The sequence below is a fragment of the Nerophis lumbriciformis genome, linkage group LG30, assembly GCF_033978685.3.
Source record: "Nerophis lumbriciformis linkage group LG30, RoL_Nlum_v2.1, whole genome shotgun sequence".
NCBI classification, from domain to species: domain Eukaryota; kingdom Metazoa; phylum Chordata; class Actinopteri; order Syngnathiformes; family Syngnathidae; genus Nerophis; species Nerophis lumbriciformis.
Window position 1 is genome coordinate 24511100 of NC_084577.2, and position 23523 is coordinate 24534622.

A 23523-nucleotide genomic window follows, 5' to 3' on the forward strand; every position below is an offset into this window, starting at 1 on the left:
TCGGTATCGGTTGATTTCGGAATCTGTAATTAAGAGTTGGACAGTATCGGATATCGGCAAAAAAGCCATTATCGGACATCTCTAATTAATAGTAACATATTGTTCTCTTCCATGAAGATAGCTTCATACAGCATTTTTTAAGCCCATATTATTTTGATTTGATGAGAAGAATTTCAAAATGTGATTCCACATCGTTTGATGAAATATGAACATTGTGCCTGTTCTTCAGTTCTTGGCTTTCATCCTAACCACCTTTTCTTCAAATCTCATTTGTCCTTATCCTCCTCCATCTCCCTGTCCCCCTCGCAGATGTTTCTGGTGGCTTTGTCCTTTGCCTATTTTGCAAAGGCTTTGTCGGGGAGCTACATGAAGAGCACAATAACTCAGCTGGAGAGGCGCTTTGACATCCCCAGTTACCTGGTGGGCATCATTGACGGCAGCTTTGAGATGGGTGAGTCGTGGTTATTTTGGCATTGTTCGCAAAACCCGCACGTCACCCCCGCGTCAGATGCTCAACCCGCCGTTTCAGTACTTGGAAACGTTGAATGGGTCGCAGAGTTATTCAAGGATCCGTCCCTCGGGCTTCCAACGAGGAGATGTCGAGCAGGGACATGTAGAGACTGTAGAGATTCTTTGGATGTTTTTGCATCAGATTCGTGTCCTATGCTCAAATTTGGCATTGGTTTCTTCTAGGGCTGCAGCTAACGATTATTTTTCTATCGATTAATCTATAGATTATTTTTTCGATTAATCGGTTAATCTATAGATTATTTTTTCGATTAATCTATAGATTATTTTTCCTTTTACCGATTTTTTTTAAATTTAAAATGAAGAGGAAAAAATAAATGTAGGCCAGTTTTTTCAAAAGGCATGGCTTTTATTTACAAAAAAAAAAGTATGGCCACTCAGTCAACATTGACAACAACATGACAAAATATTCTGTAACAATGTAAACATTTAAAACTTTTAACATTTAACAAAATTAAAAGTAGCTTATTTGCTTTTTAATGTGCAAATATAAAAGTAAACATCCAGTGCAAATCTTAATATTCTGGAATAGCATAAGCATTTAAAAAGTAAAAGTATTGCTTATTTTGCTTTAAAATGTGCAAAAATAAAGATAAACATCCAATACAAAAAAGTGCAAAACGGAAATATTCTGTAACAAGTGTAAACATTTCAACAAAAGTAAAAGTATTGCTTATTTGCTAAAATGTGCAAAAATAAAGCTAAACATCCAATACAAAAAAGTGTACAGTGTAAACATTTCAACAAAAGTAAAAGTATTGCTTATTTTGCTTAATAACACAACAATGATAGTATGATTAAAGTGAAAGTTAATTGTTCGTTTGTACATAGTATATGTAACTGTTAATGTTGTAAAAGGTATTTGCACAACTAATTAACGTTAGCGTTTGTGACACGTCTTGTGCCGTGGGGTTCTTTCAGGACAGACAGACTGAACGCCAGACGGCTTTGCCAGGTTTACAATCTTTTAATTTTACACAAAGTCTTTTCTCTTCCAACTGCGCGGATCGCGCACCTGGGCACGATTGCGGCGTCGCTCCCGGCGCGCCCCGCCTCGCCGCTCGCTCGCCGCCGCCGCCTCTCCACAGCGTTAAAGAGGAGCGCGTCTTTGTAAACACTGAACAGGCACGCCAAACGCGCCTCTCAGAGCGAAACGGTGCTTTAGTTTATGAATTTACAACGCAGATACAAATGACACATTCATGTTTTTGTGTAATAATGACAACGTATACTCACGCGGACGATTGACTTGTTGATGGTGATGGCAAGAACGCTGTCGGGGGTTTTCTTTTCAAATGTTCGTTCATAGCCGTTGTGCTGCTATGATAGGCCATTTCCGCTCGACACAGTGTGCATACAACAACATTATTAGGCCGTTTATTGAAATACTCCCACACTTTTGACGACTTTTGGCGTGCTTTTTTCCCCTCGCTCGCATCGTCTGCTTTGCGCTTCGCCATGACAGTAAAGTAGTGTGACGTAAATATGCGACGCGCCGACGCACAAAAACGGCGTCAACGTATTTACGTAACCGATGACGTCGACGCGTCGTTTCAGCCTTAGTTTCTTCGGATGTATCTATTAGTCCAGTGTTTCTTAACCCATTGTCGGTCCGCCAGAAAATATTGTGCTCTGAATGGGCCGCAGCGGTACTCAGTTGTAATACACTTTTCCACCAAGTGTGGCAGTAATGACACATCTAACAAACAGAAGAAGCCTGGAGCTAAAGTCATAGAGAAGTTTTTTATGTCATAAATTGCTTTTGGATGCAGAGATGGCAGGCGTAGCGCAGGAAAACATGACTTTAATGTCAAACTGCAGGGAAAGCAGGAACCAGGCAACAGGAAACAGGAAACCAATCATCGAGCCCTGACTGGAGAGCAAGGCAGGCATAAATGCAGCCAGCTGATTGACAACAGGTGTGGCCAGGCTGCCAATCAGCAGCAGGTGAGGGGAAACAGCGCTCAGGGAGACAAGCAGGGATTGGAACCAAAATAAGAGCGCTGACGGGAAATAAACACCAACCAAGGAAACGCAACCCGACATGAATGTGACAGATCGTCACATTTTTAAGTGCAAAAATTATGACTAAAGGGGTGAAACCATATTTTAATTTGCACCTAAAATGTATTGACATTTTATTTAAAAAACATAAACGTAAAATTTATTGTCAATTTTGCAGTCTACAATCTGATTGATAATTCATTTTGAAATCATAAGTCAAGCAGATAATTAAGTACAGCATTTATCTTTATTTAAAAAATATATATTTTTGGCACTAGTGTGTGAATGTGAGTGTGAATGTTGTCTGTCTATCTGTGTTGGCCCTGCGATGAGGTGGCGACTTGTCCAGGGTATACCCCGCCTTCCGCCCGATTGTAGCTGAGATAGGCTCCAGCGCCCCCCGCGACCCCAAAGGGAATAAGCGGTAGAAAATGGATGGATGGATACATGTCATATTTTGATTTTGATAACAGTGAATTTTAAAATATATGAAATTGCATGCAGTACATGATTTTTAATGTCAAAAGGAAAGAAAACATATTTATTTAGTAGGAAAAGATTAAGCATTTTATTAATGCATATTATTTCCAGGCTTTTCGCGGGCCACATAAAATAATGTGGCAAGACAAATTTGGCCCCCGGGCCTTGAGTTTGACACCTGTGCTCTAACCACTGGGATAAGAGATATGTGTAGACTGCAATATGATGGAAGTCACACATAAGAGATACGTGTAGACTGCAATATGACTCAAGTAAACAGTGGGGGGGGTGTATATTGTAGCGTCCCGGAAGACTTAGTGCTGCAATGGGTTCTGGGTATTTGTTCTGTTGTGTTTATGTTGTGTTACGGTGCGGATGTTCTCCCGAAATGTGTTTGTCATTCATGGGTTCACAGTGTGGCGCATATTTGTAACAGTGACCTTTACAAGCTTATTGTTAAGTGTTCAATGTGATTTGACTATTTTGTTTACATTGTTTGTTTTCCATGCTTGTGTTGACATTTCTTTTCAGCCTTGATAGCTGCGGGGATTATAATCAGAGGAAGGTTACATTCAATGTTTACATTTACTATATTTTTCTCCTGCTCCTTATTTTTAATAGGTCATAATGAATATCAGCAATTCCCGATATAAAGCACTTGTGTTCAACCATATCGCCTAAGCCCCTATGTATGCATATGTCGTTCGTCTTCATCTGTGGAAGCTGCTCACATGTGGCCAAGGCAACCGGCCTCTTCTGTCGGACTGTTACCAGGACGACACGGTGACTAGAAAAGGGCAATGTTAAATGAGAGAGAACTAGGCGTGATGCAGCCATAAAGGAGAGAACACAGCGGAGGGAACGTGATGGCAAGAACATGACAATGTTTTGCACTGAATGTTAAATCATTTAACTGCTAATACTGTTTATTTAATGAGTGCTGCATGGAAACGCTCTCAGAGTCTTAATCCCACTGCAGTCGCCTTGTAAACAAAGCTGGCTGAAAAACCCCAGGATTAATATTGTGCACATTCATCAAAATCATCGCTTTTATCGACGTCGCGTGCATTCTCGCTCCCATCGGGTCCTGTTTCAGAATATCTGCAATGTATTCATGTAAAGAAGTATGTTTATTTCAGTATTCAATGCAAATGCTTTTGCTTTTCATGATGTATCAGTGTTTCCCACAGGACAGGCATCTATTTGTGGTGGTGTGGTTGGGGGGTGGCGGCGGCAGCGGCGATGACCAAGAAGAACGCGGAGTTGGAATATAATTACAACATTTTATGTACATATTTATATACATATTTGAACAATTAGTGATTCACTGAAATATATTTATTAATTGTCGTTCTTACAAAAAATATATCTTATAAATTATAAACGCTAAAATGTCTCTTAAAGCTCTGCCCCTTTAATTAGTGAATACTAAATAATTTAACTTTAGCCTACTACTACAACCATATTTACCAGCAACATGAAGTGAAACAGAGGCAGAGGTGTCCTGCCACAGTCAGTCAACCTCCTCCTCCTCCTCCTGCTGCTGCTGAACAGGTCGCACCTGTGGTCCGGACTGTAGGCCTACCTCCTCTCCAAGTCGAGCCCTTTTCGGCCGTTGAAAATATTTTTCTATACTCATCTGTGTGAAGGAGTGAACATCCAACATTAGAATTTATTACTAACGAGCAGAACCGCTCTATGTACAGTGCCGTCTAATCTTAAGCGGCAGCAGCTCAACACATGCAGGGTTCAACGTTAAGGTTTTTTTCTACTTGCCCGACTTCTCAAATCTACTTGCCCCAATATTTTTACTTGTCCTGCCTAGGTTTTTTTCTGGCTGTGTAGTGCTCATGGCTTATATCTTACTAGAATTCTTCCCGTTGACTATTTACAACACTACACAGTATTTATTATTATAATTATTATTATTATCTATAATTACATTTAAATGGAATTGCATACATGTAAAATTAAATGCTATTTCACATTATTTGACCAGTAGCAGTTACACTCATCTGAACAGGTCAGCCACCTGTTTAAAGCCCGATCACAGTTGAAATCTTGAAATGAAGGGCCATTAATGGCCAAAACATTAACCTGGACAACATTTTAACAGCTGGTTGGCTCAGATTTTATTCTTTTCATTGCATTCACATGCTGCAGTGGACAGTGGACAATTTAGCTTCAGTCCATGTGTGTTTATTGACAACAGGGTTATAACTGTCCTGGACACGTTAGTTCGTCGGTATAGTAGCAGGTGACTGTTACTACGTAGTAACAACTGCGTATGCCCCGGCCCCCGAGTCAAACAGCGGCGGTGTTAATGAAGCAGCGTCAGGCTGCTCACCGTCAGTGAAACGCTCGGTGAAATCGCGGATTAACGTTAAATATATGACGAGCCGCGAGCGATGCAGCTATAACCTATCTACCTATAACCTATATTACCCTCGTATTTTGATCCCGTCCGTCCGTCCGTCCGTCCCTCTTCTTCTTCTTCTTCTTCTGGCCCACCAGGTGAATCAAGTGCTGTTGGCGGAGTTACAATGCATAGTAGGCTACCGCCACCTTCTGCACCGGAGTTGTAACTACAAGCAACATTCACAGACAGTCCCATTGCTTTTATGAGCGGTCGAGCCAGTCAAAAGCCGAAAAATCCATTTGTGGCGGACGTAATTCTTTCGTGGCGGGCCGCCACAAATAAATGAATGTGTGGGAAACACTGATGCATTTTGCAGCAGTGAGTGAGCAAAGGTAGCTGCTATAGCTTCCCCCAAAAAAGTAAAGATACAAAACCCAAAAGCAGTCAAGTTGGCACGTTGTGTAATTCGTAAATAAAAACAGAATACAATGATTTGCAAATCCTTTTCAACTTATATTCCATTGAATAGACTGCAAAGATGAGATAATTAATGTTCAAACTGAGAAACAATTTTTTTTTTTTTGCAAATAATCATTAACTTGGAATTTATTGGCCGCAACACATTGCAAAAAAGTTGGCACAGGGGCATTTTTACCACTGTGTCACATGGCCTTTCCTTTTAAAAAGGCTTAGTTGGCCACATGCGTGGACAGCAACTTTTAGCGCTTATTTCCAAAATTGTGTACACTACTGAATTGGGGTCTTATGGCCACTTATGTGGACACTTATACTGCCGTCTGGTGGTGTCAGAAGAGTATAACATACAATGGAATTTGGAAAAAAAAAAAGTGTAAAAATAAGAATTAGCATGTCACTAAACATGAAGTACACGTTTGTTACTTATGGACTAAAGTACATCATATCAAAAGATGATTCTTAGTTTTTTATTCTAATTAGGGTCCAATAAGCCCAAATAGCAAAGAGAAATAAAAAAAGCATTTAAACAAACACCTTGCGCCTTATGAGGTTAACAACACTCAGTAAACATATTTTTTGGACTATAAGGCGCACTTAAAATCCTTTCATTTTCTCAAAACTCAACAGTGCGCCTTATAACCCGGTGCACCTAATGTACGTCCACAGTTTCCAAAAACTATTTGAAATGTGGACTCGTCAGACCACAGAACACTTTTCCACTTTGTATCAGTCCATCTTAGCTGAGCTCGGGCCCAGCGAAGCCGGCGGCGTTTCTGGGTGTTGTTGATAAATGGCTTTTGCTTTGCATACTTTCAGGCATGGGCCAGAAATAGGACTCAGATGCAGAGGTGGGGAATAATCCGGCAGGCTTTTATTTTTTGAAAAGTTCACTTTTCACCTCTTGAGTCAGGACAATACAACAACGGCTATACTTTAACAACTAGGCGAAAAAGGTTTCACAAAACGTGAACAAACCGAAAATCACTCCAAAAGGAGGAAACAAAAATATCTACTGTATCTCTAACTACACGAGCGAGGAATATAACTATGGAATTTAAATAACAAAAGACGCGCCAAAAAGGAGGGGAAAACAATGGACTATAAAGCTTCTACACTGATTTCTATCTAGAGAAATAATTAACATACTTGCCAACCCTCCCGAATTTTCCGGGAGACTCCCGAATTCCAGTGCCTCTCCCGAAAGTCTCCCGGGACAACCATACTCCCGAATTTCTCCCGATTTCCAGTCGGACTTAAGGCACGCCCCCTCCAGGTCGGTGCGGACCTGATTGAGGACAGCCTGTTGTCACATCCGCTTGGCCAACCAAAAAGTAACCACAGAACACTATACGGTATAGTGTTCTGTGGTTACTTTTTGGTTGGCCAAGCGGAAAAGGGTGGAGTGCCATCTCCGGGTTGGGGAGGAGATCTTGCCCCAAGTGGAGGAGTTCAAGTACCTCGGAGTCTTGTTCACGAGTGAGGGAAGAGTGGATCGTGAGATCGACAGGCGGATCGGTGCGGCGTCTTCAGTAATGCGGACGCTGTATCGATCCGTTGTGGTGAAGAAGGAGCTGAGCCGGAAGGCAAAGCTCTCAATTTACCGGTCGATCTACGTTCCCATCCTCACCTATGGTCATGAGCTTTGGGTTATGACCGAAAGGACAAGATCACGGGTACAAGCGGCCGAAATGAGTTTCCTCCGCCGGGTGGCGGGGCTCTCCCTTAGAGATAGGGTGAGAAGCTCTGCCATCCGGGGGGGAGCTCAAAGTAAAGCCGCTGCTCCTCCACATGGAGAGGAGCCAGATGAGGTGGTTCGGGCATCTGGTCAGGATGCCACCCGAACGCCTCCCTAGGGAGGTGTTTAGGGCACGTCCGACCGGTATGGAGGTGGGAAGACCCAGGACACGTTGGGAAGACTATGTCTCCCGGCTGGCCTGGGAACGCCTCGGGGTCCCACAGGAAGAGATGGACGAAGTGGCTGGGGAGAGGGAAGTCTGGGCTTCCCTGCTTAGGCTGCTGCCCCCGCGACCCGACCTCGGATAAGCGGAAGAAGATGGATGGATGGATGGAGGGTACTTTTTGGTTGGCCAACGGTTTACGTTGTATTGTGCACTCTGACAGCAAGTGTGGGAGTCATTATTTTATTTTATTTTATTTTTCAAAACCTTTATTTATAACATTCAACATTTACATACAATCAAAACAAGAACAAAAATCAAAACAAGTACAGAAAAAGTTCAAAACAGCGCCAGGGGGTTTGTAAACTCAATAAAGCAACTAAAGAAGAATGCAATATATATATATATATATATATATATATATATATATATATATATATATATATGTGTGTGTAACAAAAGCCATAGGCTCACACAAGTTCCGTAAATAATCCAAATTTGGAGCACAGCATCATCGTTTTCACAGCTTTTTGGTTGTTAGAGGTCGAGAGTGTTTTAATGTACAGTTCTAAATCTTTTTTAAAAGGCACAAAAAACAGGTCGGGTATTGAGAAACTTACATTTATGAATATAAAACTTAGCCAATAGTACAATGAGGTTGCAAAGGTAAAATTCCTTTTCAAATTTGTTTTCATATAATGTAAATCCAAATATCCCATCTTTAAAACAAAGCACAAATGTGTCATGGGCAAGTGTGGGAGTCGGTTCTGAATCAATCAATCAATCAATGTTTATTTATACAGCCCTAAATCACAAGTGTCTCAAAGGGCTGCACAAGCCACAACGACATCCTCGGTACAGAGCCCACATAAGGGCAAGGAAAAACTCACCCCAGTGGGACGTCGATGTGAATGACTATGAGAAACCTTGGAGAGGACCGCATATGTGGGTAACCCCCCCCCCTCTAGGGAGACCGAATGCAATGGATGTCGAGTGGGTCTAACATAATATTGTGAGAGTCCAGTCCATAGTGGATCCAACATAATAGTAAGAGTCCAGTCCATAGTGGGGCCAGCAGGACACCATCCCGAGCGGAGACGGGTCAGCAGCGCAGAGATGTTCCCAACCGATATACAGGCGAGCGGTCCACCCCGGGTCCCGACCCCGGACAGCCAGCACCCCATCCATGGCCACCGGACCTGTGTGTCTCCCCTTCCACAAGGGGTAGGGGGGAGCAGAGGAGAAAAGAAAAGAAACGGCAGATCAACTGATCTAAAAAAAGAGGGGGCTATTCAAAGGCTAGAGTATACAAATGAGTTTTGAGATGGGACTTAAATGCTTCTACTGAGGTAGCATCTCTAATTGGAGGGCATTCCATAGTACTGGAGCCCGAATAGAAAACGCTCTATAGCCCGCAGACTTTTTTTGGGCTCTGGGAATCACTAATAAGCCGGAGTTCTTTGAACGCAGATTTCTTGCCGGGACATATGGTACAATACAATCGGCAAGATAGGATGGAGCTAGACCGTGTAGTATTTTATACGTAAGTAGTAAAACCTTAAAGTCGCATCTTAAGTGCACAGGAAGCCAGTGCAGGTGAGCCAGTATAGGCGTAATATGATCAAACTTTCTTGTTCTTGTCAAAAGTCTAGCAGCCGCATTTTGTACCAACTGTAATCTTTTAATGCTAGACATAGGGAGACCCGAAAATAATACGTTACAGTAATCGAGACGAGACGTATGAAGTAAAGAGACGTAACTTCATCACCTCGCCTGGTTATTGACTCCAACCCAGAATATTACACTGCACATACCTATGCTCCTTCAAAGGCTGTGCTACTGGCTGCAAAGCATTGCACTTTCAAATACAACAATGAGTAGAGAGGAGTGTTATGTGTGTATATGTGTAAATAAATGAACACTGAAATTCAAGTATTCATATTATTTATATGTATATATATATATATATATATATATATATATATGCATAATAAAATGCATATATATATAGCTAGAATTCACTGAAAGTCAAGTATTTATTGTATTTATATATATATATATATATATATATATATATATATATATATATATATAAGAAATACTTGAATTTCAGTGAATTCTAGCTATAAATATACTCCTCCCCCTTTAACCCCGCCCCCGGCCACCCCAACCCCCCAAAATCTCCCGAATTTGGAGGTCTCAAGGTTGGCAAGTATGCTCAAAAATGAGGAAAAGAAGAGACGGTAAAAGTAAACTGAACTCACCACTGTGACTTCAAAACTTAACAAACAAAAATTCACTCTGCTTAAGAGGAGAAAAGGAAAACTCAAAATACCAACTTGGAAATTCAGGATCTGGATAACAAGACGAGACAAGGCTTGGGTATGATGCTGGAGATGCACGAGACATTCTGGCACAGAACAAAGGGAGGCGTGGGCTTATAAGACACAATCAGGGATGACGTCAGACTGATGACACATAAGGAAGGGCAAGTGACCTGAAACGAAAGGAGAGTTACTTTTCAAACTAAAACATGAAATTCACAAGACACAAAAAAACAAAGACAAGACATCCCTCACCGCCGTGTGGCGCATACTAGAGTTTTAACTTGCACTTACAGATGTAGCGACCAACTGTACGTTAAATATATTGTGTTTGCAGTCTATTCAATTGAATATAAGTTGAAAAGGATTTTGCAAATCATTGTATTCTGTTTTTATTTACCCTTTACACAACGTGCCAACTTCACTGGGGTTTGTACAACTGTCTGTGTTTCCCATAAAGTCCCTAATATTTTGCACACATATTCCGCCAGGCAACCTGTTGGTCATCGCTTTCGTCAGTTACTTTGGCGCCAAGCTCCATCGGCCAAAGATCATCGCGGTGGGTTGTGTGCTGATGTCCATCGGCACCTTCATCATCGCGCTGCCTCACTTCATCACCGGACGGTAAGTAAAGAGCTTTAAAAAAATCTATACTTCATTCACACCCTCTCTTAGGGCGAAATGGGTTTTTTTTATTTCGAAAATGTGTAACTTTTCTTTACAGTTATGAATATGAATCGTCTGCACGGTGGGTCGTGAATTCAACCCTCAACACCTCCCCTTGTTCAGCGGGCTCAACAACTGACCTCAGACAAAATAGTGAATTGCCCGAAGTGCCAGCCGCAGGTGTGTGTGCTCTTGTATTTCCACCCTTCTTGAGACATCAACAAGGAAAAGTAGCTCCCATATGAGGAGGTGTGAACAAGCGATGACATAAATCATGGTCCCAATACGGAAAACCATTGCATCTAATAGAGAATGTCTCATATGCACCCCTGGTGGTGAAATCTATCAAAATGAGGGTGGTCCCAAAAAAGGACGGATTTTTCAAATTGACTGTGTGTCGGTTTTAAAAGTGCTCCCCCTCTGGTCAACATATGAAATAACAAGTGTGTGTAAAAATGTGAAGTGCTCCCCCTCTGGTCAACATATGAGATAACAAGTGTGTGTAAAACATTGAAGTACTCCCCCTCTAGCCAACATATGTAATAACAAGTGTGTATAAAAATGTGAAGTGCTCCCTCTCTGGTCAACATATGAAATAACAAGTGTGTGTAAAAATGTGAAGTGCTCCCCCTCTGGCCAACATATGTAATAACAAGTGTGTGTAAGAAATTGAACTGCGCCCCCTTTGGCCAAAATTAATTAAAAAAAATAAAATGTATATAGACATGTCATAACTTGAAGGAAATAATGAAGATTAAAAACAAAAAAATCCCCAAAATTGTTTTATAAAAACTTTTTTTCACAATGTGTTGACTTTTTTCTTATAAAATTGGAAACAATATCTCATATTCCTTCTGTGTCTGTAATATTGCAATATTTTCTCTTTTTTATGTAAAATTATTACCGTACTTTTTAATGCAAAATGGTGACATTTGTCATATAAAATTTTGACTTTTATCACACTATTGCCAATTTTGCTGTTGTTCTTGTAAAATAGTGACATGTTTTGAGTAAAATTATGACTTTTGTCACAGTTTTGCCCAGTAAAAATCCGATTATTATTATAATATTGCCCACATTTTAAAGTTGTCCTGTAAAAATTGTGACTTTTGTCGAGTAAAGTTACGACTCTTTTCATAAAATTGTCAAAATGTTAAACTTTTCTTGTAAAACTGCGACTGTCATATAGTAAAATTCCAACTTTTATCATAATATTGCACAAATGTTCAGTTTTTCTTGTAAAATGTTGACTTGCGTTGAGTAAAATTACGACGTTTATTATGATACTGCCAAAATTCTAAGTTTTTCTTGTGAAATTGGGACCTTTTTCTTGTGAAATTCAAACACAACAAGCTTTTTTTTATATTTGCATAGTATGTATATATTATTAATGTTGTAAATACAAATCTTTATATATCTAGAAAGGGTGGTCCTAAAGCGGTAGGCCTTTTTCGGAGGTCTCAAGAAGGTAACAAATGTAAGAATGTGTGTGTGTGTGTGTGTGTGTGTGTGTGTGTGTGTGTGTGTGTGTGTGTGTGTGTGTGTGTACAGGCATATTCAGACACAGTAATGTGATCCTCTTCTCCAGGTTGCGAAGGAGATTCTAACCTTTCCATGTGGATCTATGTGCTGCTCGGAAACGTCCTTCGAGGGATTGGAGAGACTCCTGTCCAACCCCTTGGGATCTCCTACATAGACGACTTTGCCACTGAGGAGAACGCTGCATTGTACGTGGGTAAGAAAACTCCCTGTATGGCAGAAAAATATACTACATCTACAATATATCAATGACAAAAGGGATGTTTTTTTACATGTAAAAGGCCCATTGTAGTTCATTTAGGAACAGCTACTGTTAATATTAATGCTGCCTTATCTTACTGTTTACATTTAGAAGAAAAACATAATTTTACATATAAGTCACAGATATATACATTTACAGAAAGATTCTGTAAATGTTTATTTACATACCTTAATTGTTTCCAAACGGTGTCTGTAACAAGGCAGTAAAACGGTTGATCAAACAAAACAGAAGTCACCGTCATGGACCCACTAGCTGCGGAAGCCAGCTCTCCAATCAGCTAAACAGACTCAATAGGAATTTGTGAAACTGAAACAACACTGCCAGGAAAATTGTTTGAGATGCAAACAAAAATCCACAAATAACTTCGGCTGAAATACAGGACTCTCTGAAAAATTGTGGTGTAGCTGTTTCAAGATGCACAATAAGGAGGCACTTGAAGAAAAAATGGGCTGCATGGTCGAGTCGCCAGAAGAAAGCCATTTCTGCGCAAATGTCACAAAGTATCCCGCTTACATTACGCCAAACAGCACAGAGACAAGCCTCAGAACTTCTGGAACAAAGTAATTTGGAGTGATGAGATCAAAATTTAACTTTTTGACCATGCAGCCCATTTTTCTTCAATATACAAGTGTGTGTATATATATATATATCAATCAATCAATGTTTATTTATATAGCCCTAAATCACAAGTGTCTCAAAGGGCTGCACAAGCCACAACGACATCCTCGGTACAGAGCCCACATAAGGGCAAGGAAAAACTCACCCCAGTGGGACGTCGATGTGAATGACTATGAGAAACCTTGGAGAGGACCGCATATGTGGGTAACCCCCCCCCCCCCCTCTAGGGAGACCGAATGCAATGGATGTCGAGTGGGTCTAACATAATATTGTGAGAGTCCAGTCCATAGTGGATCCAGCATAACAGTAAGAGTCCAGTCCACAGTGGGGTCAGCAGGAAACCATCCCGAGCGGAGACGGGTCAGCAGCGCAGAGATGTTCCCAACCGATATACAGGCGAGCGGTCCACCCTGGGTCCCGACCCCGGACAGCCAGCACCCCATCCATAAAAAAGGGGGGCTATTCAAAGGCTAGAGTATACAAATGAGTTTTGATATATATATATATATATATATATATATATATATATATATATATATATATATATATATATATATATATATATATATATATACATACATACATACATACATACAAACATATATATATATATACATACATACATACATACATACATACATACATACATACATATACATACATACATACATACATACATACATACATACATACATATATATATATATATGCATACACACATACATACATACATACATACATACATACATACATATGTATAAATATATATATATATATATATATATATATATATATATATATATATATATATATATATATATATATATATATATATATCAGTGGTTCTTAACCTTGTTGGAGGTACCAACCCCCAGCAGTTTCATATGCGGATTCACCGAACCCTTCTTTAGTGAAAACTAAAATGTTTTTTTCTTTTTCAAATTCAAGACAAAGTTATATGTTTTTGGTAACACTTTAGTATGGGGAACATATTCTAAGTAACAAAGACTTAATTTAGAGTTATTTGGACACTAGGGGAACATATTCTAAGTAATAAAGATTCTAATTAAATGTTATGTAACATTAAAGGGATGTGGGTGTGTATTGTTGACATTTGTTCCACAACTCCACCATCAGTCCTGAGAGCACATATCAAGTATCAAGTGTGCTACTTTATGACATTATTATGGATGTGACATTTGTCCACACTATCTCTCTTTTTAGTCATCTTTTTTGCGTCTTCCAGGCTGCGTGCAGACCATTTCTGTGGTGGGGCCTGTCTTTGGCTACCTCTTGGGGTCCCTCTGTGCAAAAATCTACGTGGACATCGGATTCGTAAAACTGGGTAAGTCAGCTTTGTTGCAGAGAGCGACCGGCAGTATGTCACTAGTGGGGATGTTGTGATAAGGCGGGGGTGTCCAAACTTTAAATCAAAACATGCAGGTGCCATTTTGATGGACCATCCGTCCATCCATTTCAACCGCTGGTTGCTGGAGCCTATCTTAGCTGCAATCGTGCGGAAGGCGGGGTATACCCTGGACAAGTCGCCACCTCATCGCAGGGCCAACACAGATAGACAGACAACATTCACACTCACATTCACACACTTGGGCCAATTTAGTGTTGCTAACCTAGCAGATAACTAGTCTAGCAGCTAGCTAGCCTAGCAGCTAACTAGCCTAGCAGCTAGCTAACCTAGCAGCTAACTAGCCCTGCAGCTAGCTAACCTAGCAGATAACTAGCCTAGCAGCTAACTAGCCTAACAGCTAGCTAACCCAGCAGCTAACTAGCCTAGCAGCTAGCTAACCTAGCAGCTAACTAGCCTTGCATCTAGCTAACCTAGCAGTTACCTAGCCTAGCATCTAGCTAACCTAGGAGCTAACTAGCCTAGATGCTAACTAGCCTAGCAGATAGCAAACCTAGCAGCTAACTAGCCTAGCAGATAGCTAACTTAGCAGCTAACTAGCCCAGCAGCTAGCTAACCTAGCAGCTAACTACCCTAGCAGTTAGCTAACCTAGCGGCTAACTAGCCTAGCAGCTAGCTAACCAAGCAGCTAACTAGCCTAGTGGCTAACTAGCCTAGCAGCTAGCTAACCTAGCATCTAGCTAACCTAGCAGTTAACTAGCCTAGCATCTAGCTAACCTAGCAGCTAACTAGCCTAGACGCTAACTAGCCTAGCAGATAGCTAACCTAGCAGCTAACTAGCCTAGCAGCTAACTAGCCTAGCAGATAGCTAACTTAGCAGCTAACTAGCCCAGCAGCTAGCTAACCTAGCAGCTAACTAGCCTAGACGCTAACTAGCCTAGCAGATAGCTAACCTAGCAGCTAACTAGCCTAGCAGATAGCTAACTTAGCAGCTAACTAGCCCAGCAGCTAGCTAACCTAGCAGCTAACTACCCTAGCAGCTAGCTAGCCTAATGGCTAACTAGCCTAGCAGCTAGCTAACCTAGCAGCTATCTATCCTAGTGGCTAACTAGCCTAGCAGCAAGCTAACCTAGCATCTAATTATTGCACTTAAATGTAGAATATATTTATATTATATATATATAATATATTGTATATATTATATTATTTATTATTATTAATATTGTCTATTGTGAGCGAACTGTGGTGCTGAATTTCCCCCAGGGATCAATAAAGTACTTCTATTCTATTCTATTCTATTAGTTTAGCGGCTAGCTAACCTAGCAGCTAACTATCCTAGCAGCTAACTAGCCTAGCAGCTAGATAACCTAGCAGCTAACTAGCTTAGCAGCTAGATAACCTAGCAGCTAACTCGTCCTGTTAGCATTCCTGCTCCTGCCTTCGCTCGATTTGTAACATGTTCAACGCCGTTCTAATACTTGATAATGATTCCTAAAATACTTAATTTATTTGCTGTAATGGAGGTGTTTGTTATTAAGTTAGGGGAGTGTACTGTATGGAAGATAGACAATTAGCTGCCAGCTAGTCAAACTGGGTACTAAAAATACAATATTAGCATTAAAAGGCATTAATCTGCAATGACGATCGCGCACTTTTTCCATAACAATTAGCCGATCCTGATTGGATGATGGATCTGCACTAACTAACCACTGTCAATAATAACATACTGTACTTTTACCATGAATTGATTAACGTGGACCCCGACTTAAACACGTTGAAAAACTTATTGGGGTGTTACCATTTAGTGGTCAATTGTACGGAATATGTACTGTACTGTGCAATCTACTAATAAAAGTTTCAATCAATCAATCAAACAGAAGACTGGAAGGGAGCATGGGATTTGTTTCTTGTAAACACTAGCCAAGCAAAAAAAATAAGACTTCCAAGAGCAAAAATAAAGCCCCCTTTCATAAAACATGGTGTGATGGTATCGAACCCGAACCGTGCAGCAGGTGTTGTTGCAGGGGAGTCAGAACAGGTGTGCAGGATTAGCATCACAGCAGCTTCCAATCAAATAAAGTGCTGCACAAGCAGGTGAGCTCTCAAATGACGGAGTATCCTCTCGCATTTACATCATTCATTAGATGTTCCAATGACAATATGCATTTTAGGTTGTGTGCACAGTCTTTAAACAACAGTTTGCCATATTTATTGACATGACCTGGCGCAGGTCACATTAGCTAACACTGCTCTGCTGTGACGACATGACATTTTAAACAAACTGTTAACACTGAAAAATTGAAGCGGTCATTTTCATATAGAAAACAATATATCGATTTTTTAACCTTTACGGGTCTCCACGACCTGGAAGGGTCCCAGTCATCAACATTTTAAAAACAAGTCACATATTATTATTTATTTATTTTTATTCAACGCTTTAATCTCTAAATCAACTTCAGGTCTATCTGTCAATATCAAATTATTATTATTTTTTTATGTTGTATGCCCTTTTTGTCAAAACTTATTTTTATAGCAAAAACACAAACTGTGCAATATTTTCCCCCAAAATATATTCAAAGTGCAATATTTGATGTGAAGTATATAGAGCCTTAAATAGGTCAATAAATCATAACATTTATTTTAATTCATTATTATTTTTTGAGCAATGACAGTTAAAAAAATGAAATTATTATTATTGTATTATTTGGTACCCATAAGGGCCTCAGTCATAAAAGTGTTAGAAATGAGTAAATTTCTATATATGTGTATATATATATATACATATATATATATATATATATATATATATATATATATATATATATATATATACCTATACATACATATATACTGTATGTATATATACATGTATATATATATATATATATACATATATAGGTATATATACATATACCTATATACTGTACATATATATCTATATGTATATGTATATATATATATATATATATATATATATATATATATATATATATATATATATATATATATACTTTTTTTTTTTTTCATTCAACGCTTTAATCTCTGAAACAACTTCAATCTATCTGTTGATATAAAGTTAATATGTTTTATGTCTTATGACCTATTTGTCAAAACCCTGTTTTTATAGCAAAAACACAAAAATATGTGATATTTTCCCCCCAAAAGATTTTCAAAGTGGAATATTTGATGTGAAGTAATTGGAGCCTTAAATAGGTCAATAAATCATAACATTTATTTTCATTCATTATTATTTTTTAAGCAATGACAGAAAAAAAAAATCCACTAAAATTATTGGGGATCAAAGGGTCCCACTCATAAAAGTGTTAAAAATAAGTCATATCTATCTATATATATATTTTTTTTTACTCTATGCTTAAATCTGTAGATCAACTTCAGGTCTATCTGTAAAGTTATAATTTTTTTATGTTTATGTCGATTTGTCAAAACCCTGCTTTTATGGCAAAAACACAAATTATGCGATATTTTCTCCCCAAAAAGATTTTCAAAGTGGAATATTTGATGTAAAGAAATTGGAGCCTTAAATTGGTCAATAATTTATAACATTTATTTTTCGTTGATTATTATTTTTTGAGCAATGACAGTTAAAAAGAAAAACCCTCATTAAGTGTTAAAAATAAGTCAGATAAGTCTTCTTTTTTTTAATTAGCACTGCAAACTACGAACATAATAACACAATCACTTACTGCACAATGTCTGATCTCATTGGGATGCTGACTGATGGGATGTTTATATCTTCCAGTTTAGATGAAGAATTAATCATAATCCACTGGGAAGTAAAAACAAAAAGTATCTCGATTAACTTCGGATCTACCTGTCGATTATAAGTCTTTATTAATTTATAATAACACAATCACTTACTGTACAATGTCTGATCTCACTGGGATGCCGACTGGTGGGATGTTTATATCTTCCCATTTAGATGAAGAATTAATCATAATCCACTCGGAAGTTAAAAATAAAAAAGTATCTCGATCAACTTCGGATCTACCCGTCGATTATACGTTTTTTTATTAATTTATTATAACACAATCACTTACTGTACAATGTCTGCTCTCACTTGGATGCCGACTGATGGGATGTTTATATATATCTTCCCGTTTAGATGAAGAATTATTCATAATACACTCGGAAGAAAAAAAAAAAAAAGTCTCTCTACCTGTCGATTTTAAGTTTTTATTTATTTTTCATGTTTTTGCCATTTTTGTCAACAAAAACATTGATTTTAATTCATTATTATTTTTTTGAGCAACGACAGCTTTACAGGAAAAAACTGCTTGCATGGCAGCTTTGTGCTATTAGAATCAACACTGCATCTTTTTCTCATAACATTTGCTTTTTTATTTCCCTTTTTTAATGCTTTTTTTGTTTTAATAGTTATTGTGAAATGTGCCACAGGCCTGTAAAAAATGAACTGCAGGCCGCAAATGTCCCCGCTGCAGCAGTTTAGACAACACTGATTTAATTTCCTTGAGCAAACAGCAGTAGTATGCATCAAAGTTGTAAAACCGATTCCACATGCTGTCTTTTTACCCAGAAAGCATCACTATAACCCCAGCGGATTCCCGCTGGGTTGGAGCCTGGTGGTTGGGCTACCTGATAGCAGGCATCATCACCCTGCTCTCTGCCATTCCCTTCTGGTTCCTACCACGCTCTTTGCACGTCCCAGGCAGCGACCCCGGCCCAGACAAGCCGGAGCAGAGCGGTCTAATGAAAGACTGCGCCCCCGTCAAGCACAAGTACCCTGCTGAGGAGCACATGAGTTTCATAGAGATGGCAAAAGGTAAGCTGGAATAAACATGTGTTTGAAGCTGGCATATTCACAACAATAACAGAATGCATGTTTGTTAGTTCAAAATGTCATTTGTTAACAAAGAAAGTCTTTTTCTATGAACCAATGGAGATGCAGTTTTAGGGGCCCCCTGTTTAAAGCGGCTTTTTACAGTATTTAGGTTTTTTTTACTCCTTTTAGCAGCCACTAATATTACATTTTCTCGCCATGCGGGATTCTATCCATTTCTTTTAGTTAAACTCATTGAATGATCCATCGAAGCAACCTAATACAAATTTAAAGGAGAACTGCACTTTTTGAGGAATTTTTTTCTATCATTTCCACCCTAATGTAGGACAAAAACACATGTTTCTTATTTTTTTGTGCATTTTAACTCGTAAAAAAAAGGTTAGTAAAAGTCAGCTAACAATGGAGCCAATGATAGTCGCTCTATTCCGCCTACAAAGCGCTCTAAAAAACATCAAAAACTTCCATCGTCGTTTTATATTCATGCTGTAAGTATGTATGTAATATAGTAGCATTCATAATAACGTAATATTTTTAAAAAAGGTTAGTAAAAGTCAGCTAACAATGGAGCCAATGATAGTCCCTCTATTCCGCCTACAAAGCGCTCTAAAAAAACATCTAAAACCTCCATCGTCATTTTATATTCATACTGTCAGTATTTATGTAATGTAATAACATTCATAATAACATGTAATATTAAAAAAAGGTTAGTAAAAGTCAGCTAACAATGGAGCCAATGATAGTCGCTCTATTCCGCCTACAAAGCGCTCTAAAAAACATCAAAAACTTCCATCGACATTTTATATTAATGCTGTAAGTATATATGTAATATAGTAACATTCATAATAACATGTAATATTTTTAAAAAAGGTTAGTAAAAGTCAGCTAACAAAGGAGCCAATAATAGTCGCTCTATTCCGCCTACAAAGCGCTCTAAAAAACATAAAAAACTTCCATCGGCATTTTATATTAATGCTGTAAGTATATATGTAATATAGTAACATTCATAATAACATGTAATATTTTTAAAAAAGGTTAGTAAAAGTCAGCTAACAATAGAGCCAATGATAGTCGCTCTATTCCGCCTACAAAGCGCTCTAAAAAAACATCAAAAACCTCCATCGTCATTTTATATTCATACTGTCAGTATTTATGTAATGTAATAACATTCATAATAACATGTAATATTGAAAAAAAGGCTAGTAAAAGTCAGCTAACAATGGAGCCAATGATAGTCCCTCTATTCCGCCTACAAAGCGCTCTAAAAAAACATCAAAAACCTCCATCGTCTTTTTATATTCATGCTGTAAGTATATATGTAATATAGTAACATTCATAATAACATGTAATATTTTTAAAAAAGGTTAGTAAAAGTCAGCTAACAATAGAGCCAATGATAGTCGCTCTATTCCGCCTACAAAGCGCTCTAAAAAAACATCAAAAACCTCCATCGTCATTTTATATTCATACTGTCAGTATTTATGTAATGTAATAACATTCATAATAACATGTAATATTAAAAAAAAGGCTAGTAAAAGTCAGCTAACAATGGAGCCAATGATAGTCCCTCTATTCCGCCTACAAAGCGCTCTAAAAAAACATCAAAAACCTCCATCGTCTTTTTATATTCATGCTGTAAGTATATATGTAATGTAATAACATTCATGATAACATGTAATGTTAACAAAAAAAGGTTAGTAAAAGTCAGCTAACAATGGAGCCAATGATAGTCCCTCTATTCCGCCTACAAAGCGCTCTAAATAAACATCAAAAACCTCCATCGTCATTTTATATTCATACTGTCAGTATTTATGTAATGTAATAACATTCATAATAACATGTAATATTAAAAAAAAGGTTAGTAAAAGTCAGCTAACAATGGAGCAATGATAGTCGCTCTATTCCGCCTACAAAGCGCTCTAAAAAAACATCAAAAACCTCCATCGTCATTTTATATTCATACTGTCAGTATTTATGTAATGTAATAACATTCATAATAACATGTAATATTAAAAAAAAGGTTAGTAAAAGTCAGCTAACAATGGAGCCAATGATAGTCGCTCTATTCCGCCTACAAAGCGCTCTAAAAAAACATCAAAAACCTCCATCGTCATTTTATATTCATGCTGTAAGTATTTATGTAATGTAATAACATTCATAATAACATGTAATATTAAAAAAAAGGTTAGTAAAAGTCAGCTAACAAAGGAGCCAATAATAGTCGCTCTATTCCGCCTACAAAGCGCTCTAAAAAAACATCAAAAACCTCCATCGTCATTTTATATTCATGCTGTACGTATATATGTAATGTAATAACATTCATAATAACATGTGATATTAAAAAAAAGGTTAGTAAAAGTCAGCTAACAATAGAGCCAATGACAGTCCCTCTATTCAGCCTATAAATCGCTCTAAAAAACATCAAAAACCTCCATCGTCATTTTATATTCATGCTGTAAGCATATATGTAATGTAATAACGTTCATAATAACATGTAATGTTAACAAAAAAAGGTTAGTAAAAGTCAGCTAACAATGGAGCCAATGACAGTCCCTCTATTCAGCCTATAAAGCGCTCTAAAAAACATCAAAAACCTCCATCGTCATTTTATATTCATGCTGTAAGTATTTATGTAATGTAATAACATTCATAATAACATGTAATGTTAAAAAAAAGGATAGTAAAAGTCAGCTAACAATGGAGCCAATGATAGTCCCTCTATTCCGCCTACAAAGCGCTCTAAAAAAACATCAAAAACCTCCATCGTCGTTTTATATTCATGCTGTAAGTATGTATGTATGTAATATAGTAACATTCATAATAACGTAATCTTTTTAAAAAAGGTTAGTAAAAGTCAGCTAACAATGGAGCCAATGACTGTCCCTCTATTCAGCCTATAAAGCGCTCTAAAAAACATCAAAAACCTCCATCGTCATTTTATATTCATGCTGTAAGTATTTATGTAATTTAATAACATTCATAATAACATGTAATATTAAAAAAAAGGTTAGTAAAAGTCAGCTAACAATGGAGCCAATGATAGTCCTTCTATTCCGTCTACAAAGCGCTCTAAAAAAACATCAAAAACCTCCATCGTCATTTTATATTCATGCTGTAAGTATATATGTAATGTAATAACATTCATAATAACTTGTAATGTTAACAAAAAAAGGTTAGTAAAAGTCAGCTAACAATAGAGCCAATGATAGTCGCTCTATTCCGCCTACAAAGCGCTCTAAAAAACATCAAAAACTTCCATCGGCATTTTATATTAATACTGTAAGTATATATGTAATATAGTAACATTCATAATAACATGTAATATTTTTAAAAAAGGTTAGTAAAAGTCAGCTAACAATAGAGCCAATGATAGTCGCTCTATTCCGCCTACAAAGCGCTCTAAAAAACATCAAAAACTTCCATGGGCATTTTATATTAATGCTGTAAGTATATATGTAATATAGTAACATTCATAATGACATGTAATATTTTTAAAAAAGGTTAGTAAAAGTCAGCTAACAATAGAGCCAATGATAGTCGCTCTATTCCGCCTACAAAGCGATCTAAAATACATCAAAAACTTCCATCTGCATTTTATATTAATGCTGTAAGTATATATGTAATATAGTAACATTCATAATAACGTAATATTTTTAAAAAAGGTTAGTAAAAGTCAGCTAACAATGGAGCCAAGGACAGTCCCTCTATTCAGCCTATAAAGCGCTCTAAAAAACATCAAAAACCTCCATCGTCATTTTATATTCATGCTGTAAGTATATATGTAATATAGTAACATTCATAATGACATGTAATATTTTTAAAAAAGGTTAGTAAAAGTCAGCTAACAATAGAGCCAATGATAGTCGCTCTATTCCGCCTACAAAGCGATCTAAAAAACATCAAAAACTTCCATCTGCATTTTATATTAATGCTGTAAGTATATATGTAATATAGTAACATTCATAATAACGTAATATTTTTAAAAAAGGTTAGTAAAAGTCAGCTAACAATGGAGCCAAGGACAGTCCCTCTATTCAGCCTATAAAGCGCTCTAAAAAACATCAAAAACCTCCATCGTCATTTTATATTCATGCTGTAAGTATATATGTAATGTAATAACATTCATAATAACATGTGATATTAAAAAAAAGGTTAGTAAAAGTCAGCTAACAATGGAGCCAATGAT

At 37.7% G+C, this 23523-nt stretch overlaps 1 protein-coding gene across 1 annotated transcript in view; it reads left to right on the forward strand.

Moving 5' to 3' along the window:
* The first annotated feature begins 309 nt into the window (after positions 1–309).
* The window catches only part of slco1c1 (solute carrier organic anion transporter family, member 1C1), a 49454-nt gene continuing 26240 nt past the window's right edge, over positions 310–23523 (forward strand). The window contains exons 1-6 of the mRNA XM_061925991.2: positions 310–451; positions 10562–10694; positions 10795–10916; positions 12325–12471; positions 14402–14500; positions 19077–19322. Coding sequence (XP_061781975.1) covers positions 310–451; positions 10562–10694; positions 10795–10916; positions 12325–12471; positions 14402–14500; positions 19077–19322 — 889 coding nt within the window. The remainder of the gene's footprint in view (positions 452–10561; positions 10695–10794; positions 10917–12324; positions 12472–14401; positions 14501–19076; positions 19323–23523) is intronic.